The sequence below is a fragment of the Octopus bimaculoides genome, chromosome 9 (genome assembly GCF_001194135.2).
Source record: "Octopus bimaculoides isolate UCB-OBI-ISO-001 chromosome 9, ASM119413v2, whole genome shotgun sequence".
Taxonomy (NCBI): domain Eukaryota; kingdom Metazoa; phylum Mollusca; class Cephalopoda; order Octopoda; family Octopodidae; genus Octopus; species Octopus bimaculoides.
The window spans coordinates 29,814,265-29,819,810 of NC_068989.1; the positions used below are offsets into that span (position 1 = coordinate 29,814,265).

Consider the following 5,546-nt stretch of genomic DNA (forward strand, 5'->3'; position numbering starts at 1 on the left):
GACCAGCCTACCTTCTGGATCCAGAAAGACAGTTCTTACCTGTATATCCAAGTTCTTCCTGAATAAGACCACCACGCCCCCTCCCCCTTGTCGGCTAGGAGCAATAAATTTCTCGTAGCCATTCAAGAAAGGCAAGAACACTTGTGGTCCACTCATCTTGGACTCAGTTACAATGCATACATCTATATCATGTGACCTGAGGTTGTCCAGGAAACAAATTTGTTTCCATTTTGACCCCAGACCATGCACATTCATGCACCCTAACTTAATCGATATGGTATAAAAATTTCTAAAAGAGGTACTTGCAGTTTAAGTTTGGGGAGGGGCTGCACAAATCTGCCTACCTCCCCATCTTTCTCTTTACTTGGTGTAGCCACTGGGCTTTTTCCACGTGTGGCAGCTGGACTTACAATAAGCCTCCCCTCCGCCACATCGGAGCTGACATCTCTTATATCCTCAGGATAGTGAAATTTCAGCTCCGAAAAAAGGGTTCTGTCCATTTTAGCAAGTTTTACATCTTTTGGTGTGTCTTCAGTTTGTTTATAAGTTCTTGCCTTGTGATGGTGTTTGATCACTTTTGCTAACGGTTCATTATTTTCCTTGCACATGACAATTTTTTCTTCAACAGAATTAATTGTATGTGCTTTACCATCAAGAGTGAACTTGTAAACATTCCATTTAAGTATTGTAAATAATGGCTTTGACTGTCTTCCATTTTGTCTTAGCATTCCATTTACAAAAGTATTTTCTATGTATTCAATAATAGCAATGCATTTTCAGGTGCATTGCAGTCCCATTAGTACAACAGCAAAAGGCAGAAAGGCCAAAGGGTTCACTTTTTAACAGATAAAGAAAAGTCTATATCATTATTATAAAGATTTACAAGTCCCAATTGCTGAATGTTTCTTCAGGTCGATTGGCAGAAATGGAAAAAACAGAAATGCACAGCCATGTCACCAAAAGCATGTAGAAATGCATTTCGAGCTGCCAGTTCAAAGTCTATGCTCACCTCTGTTATGTCATTTTCAATTCTATGAGCTTCCATCCCTTCAACAAGAGTATACAACATTTTAACATAAATTTCTTCTGACTTCCCTGGTAGCAATACAAAAACAAGAAGATGTATTTCACTGTGGATTTCGACATGAATTGTAGCCATTAGAGCAAAGTTTATCTTTTCCCCGAGTTGTTTTCATATATCTATGTTGGGGTTTGATCTGTAACTAAAATATGATGAATGAATAATAAGCTTCACAACTCAAAAACATTAAGATATATCTAATGACTTAACGAGGAAACTGAAATTTATGCATTTAGTGTCATAAAACAATGAAGTCATTATACCAAAATAATCATTAGACAATAGTTCTTTGTACAAAAAGAATTATTAGACTATAGTTATTTAGATCATTTTACATGTCTTTTTTTTTGAGATTCTGTAGACAAAATAGTTATTAGACCAAAGTGAGTTTAGACTAAAAATTGCTTTATACTAAATGGCATTTAGACAAAAATGCCTTTAGACTATAGTGTATTTACAAAAAAGTCACTTTAGACCAAAGTTCTTTAGATCACAGCACACTGGACCAAAGTGTTTTAGATGGAAAGTCCTCGATCCATACACACACACACACATATATATAAATACATATATGTACATATACATAAAAATATATGTATACATATATATAAATATATATGTACATACATATATATATATGCATATATATATATATATATATATATATATACATATATATAGATCTACACACGTCATCATTATTATTATCATTGTTTAACATCCGCTTTCCAAGCTGGCAAGTTTTTGACGGTTTGACTGAGGACTGGCAAACCAGAAGGCTGCACCAGGCTCCAATCTGATCGGGCAAGGTTTCTATAGCTGGATGTTGTTCCTAACGCAAATGACTCCGAGAGCATAGCGGGTGCTTTTTATGTGCCATCAGCACAGGAACCAGTCAGGTGGCACTGGCAATGACCATGCTCAAATGGTGCTTTTTACATGCCAGTGGCACGGGAGCCAGTCAGGCAGTACTGGCAACAACCACACTTGAATGGTATTTTTTATGTGCTACCGGCACAGGAGCTAGTCCAATGGGACTGGCGTCAACCATGATTGAATGGTGCTTTTTATGTGCCACCAGCACAGGTGCCAGTCACGCAGACTAGCATCGGCCACGACAATGATTTCACTCAACTCAACAGGTCTTCTCAAGCACAGTATATTGCCCAGTGATTAAAGGGTACTCTTAAATGGGCCTGTTATGTGACATTGGCATAGGGCCACGGCTATGGTCAAACTTGGCTTGCCGGGTCTTCTCTAGCACAGCATATCTCCAAAGGTCTCAGTTGATTGTCATTGTTTCCCTGAGGCTCAATGTTCGAAGGTCGTGCTTCACCACCTCATCCCAGGCCTCTCTGGGTCTACCTCTTCCACAGGTTCCCTCCACTGTTAGGGTGTGACACAGTTTCACACAGCTGTCCTCATCCATATGCAATACATGACCACACTAGCAGTCGTCTCTCTTGCATGCTACATCTGATGCTTCTTGTGTTCAACTTTTCTCTCAGAGAGCTTACACTCTGTCGTGTATGCACACTTACATTACATATCCAGTGGCGCATACTAGTTTCATTTCTTGCAAGCTTACGCATGTCCTCAGCAGTCACAGCCCACGTTTCACTGCCGATTAGCATGGCTGTTCGTACACATGTGTCATACAGTCTACCTTTCACTCTGAGTGAGAGGCCACTTGTTACCAGCCAAGGTAGGAGCTCTATGAACTTTGCCCAGGCTATTCTTATTCTAGCAGCTACACTCTCAGAGCATCTGTCTCTGCTACTGACATGGTCACCTAGGTAACGGAAGCTATCAACTACTTCTAGTTTTACCCTCTGGCATGTGATGGAAGCTGTTTTCTGCACATTTTCAGTGTTTATTGCCCCTGTGCATCTGCCACACACAAAAACTGTCTCCCCAGTTAGCCTTCCTTTGAGATTGCTGCACCTCTTATGTGTCCATAGCTTATACCGGGCACATCTTATGGAGCTTCTACCTACGCCTTTTCTACAGATCAAGCAGGGCCATCTACCCGAAGGAGTTTGTGGTTTATCTGCATTCCTACTTACTAAGACTTTGGTTTTTGCTAGATTGACTCTAAGGCACTTCGATTCTAGACCTTGCTTCCACACCTGAAACTTTTCCTGTAGTCCTGATAGTGACTCAGCAATTAGTGCAAGATCATCAGCATAGAGGAGCTCCCAGGGGCATTCTGTCTCAAATTCCTCTGTTATTGCCTGGAAGACAATGATGAAGGAGAGGGGGCTGAGGAATTATCCTTGGTGGACTCCTACCCCTACCCAGAATTTTTCACTATACTTGTCAACCCTCACCTTACTAACAGTATCCTGTAAATGGCTTGTACAGCTCTCACTAACCATTCATCTATCTCTAGTTTCTGCATTAACCACTGGATAAGGGATTGGGAGAGCCTGTCAAAGGCTTTCTCCATGTCAACGAAAGCCAAGTAGAAAGGTTTATCTTTGGCTAGGTATTTCTTGTGCAGCTGTCTTACCAGAAATATAGCATCAGTGGTGCTTCTCCCTGGCATAAACCAAAACTGCATCCCATTTAAACTAACTCTCTCCCTAATTAGTTGGGTTATGACCCTCTCTGTGACTTTCATTACCTGATCCAACAATTTGATACGTCTGTAATTATTATCTTATGCATCACCTTTACCTTTGCAGCAGTTGACTATGGTGCTGCTACACCTGTCATTGGGTATGACACATTCATGTATCACCTAATTGATTATACAGGTGACTAGACTATAGCCTACACCTCCAGATATTTTAAGCATCTGTGCTGTGATTCTTGATGGGCTGGGGGCCTACCCTGTCTTCATACATATATCATCATTAGACGTTAAACAACGATGCTGCTGCTGCTGATGATGATATATATGTATACACACACACACACACACACACACACACACACACACACACACATATGTAGAAATATATACATAAGAAGTTAGATAACATTATATGTAATGATACCAGTGGTATCTGCCCTAGATATAGAAACAAAGACTGGAATAGGATACTAAGAACTTGTGACAAAACAAACAGGGTGAACATATGGTATAAAACCGACAAATATCAAGGAGAGATGTTTGTAGAGGTCACAGCCCATGGAGAACTAGCTTGTAGATTTAGGAAAACTCTGAAGGAGACCAAATTCAGCATTAAGATTGTTGAAAAGCTAGGGAACTCCATCAGATTACAACTATGTATCATGTACCCCTTTGAGAATACCATATGCACCAATGATAACTGCATGGTATGTAGGATTAGCCCTGGTATTAACTGTAGAACCAGAAATGTAGTTTACAGCATAAGATGCATAGAAGGTGCTTGTAAAAACATGAACATGCTATACATAAGGGAAACATCTAGGAGCACTGTAGAAAGACTAAATGAACATCTGAAACAATATGATGACAAAAAACAGTCCTCCATACTCAACCAGCATGCCAAGGACCAACATGGAGGCAACCTGGGTCAACTTGACATCCGCATTTTATTGAAGCACCCAAAGGAGCCAACACTCTGACAAAGAGAGGAGTACGTCCTCGTAAATGAAACATCCCCGGTACTAAATAGGAAATATATGTAGTAGATATCATATCCCCATACCCACTGGTAGAGCAGAATGGTTAGTGAGCTGTTATGCAGATAGATGTATGTATGAGTGAGTGTGAGTGTGTGTATATGTATGTGCACATGTATGTATGCATATGGATATGAATGTAAACAGATAGACATACAGATGGATAGATGCATAGGTTATATGAACAGACAAGCACACATACACACACACACACACAAAGATTGAAACACATGACCATATATAAACACACACACACTTCACTTCACACAAGGACACATATGGAGACACATGTCCACACATATGGAGATACACATCCATACATATAGACACAGTACACAGTTACAAAAAAAACAATACACACAGAGAAACACTCAGACATGCACACACAAGGAGACAGAGGTACACACACACTCACTTAAAAACACATAAACACAGACACACAAACACATGAATATGCAGGCAGAATACACACATACAAACGTACATACATATGCACCCACACACATACATGCATACACACACATGCATGCATACATACATACATGTGTATGTACATACACACTGACCCACACACATGTGCACAAACAAACAAAAAGAATGCAGCTTCAATAACAGAGTCAACAATTATTGAAAAGGTTGCAAGACACAACAAAAATTTTAGTAAAATAAATAAGTAAATGAGAGGAAATTTTACTGGTGAGCGTGTTAAATTATAAGGCACTAAAAGAGAATGACTCTTCCCAGACACAACAGAATATACAGTACATTTGTTTGTTTTCTACACCACGTCTTCATCTTTTGTTTGTTTGTGAATTCTCCTAATATATATATATATATATATATATATATA

At 39.5% G+C, this 5,546-nt stretch overlaps 1 protein-coding gene across 8 annotated transcripts in view; it reads right to left on the reverse strand.

The window, feature by feature from the left end:
* LOC106883292 (ankyrin repeat and zinc finger domain-containing protein 1) overlaps positions 1-5,546 on the reverse strand; it is a 98,312-nt gene that overhangs the window by 21,685 nt on the left and 71,081 nt on the right. Inside the window, exon 15 of one of the 8 annotated variants that reach the window (XM_052970534.1) lies at positions 1,073-1,223. The exons of the other annotated variants lie outside the window; for them this stretch is intronic. Coding sequence (XP_052826494.1) covers positions 1,128-1,223 — 96 coding nt within the window. The 3' untranslated portion in view covers positions 1,073-1,127. Of the gene's footprint in view, positions 1-1,072; positions 1,224-5,546 lie in introns of those variants that run through there. 8 annotated transcript variants of the gene reach the window in all.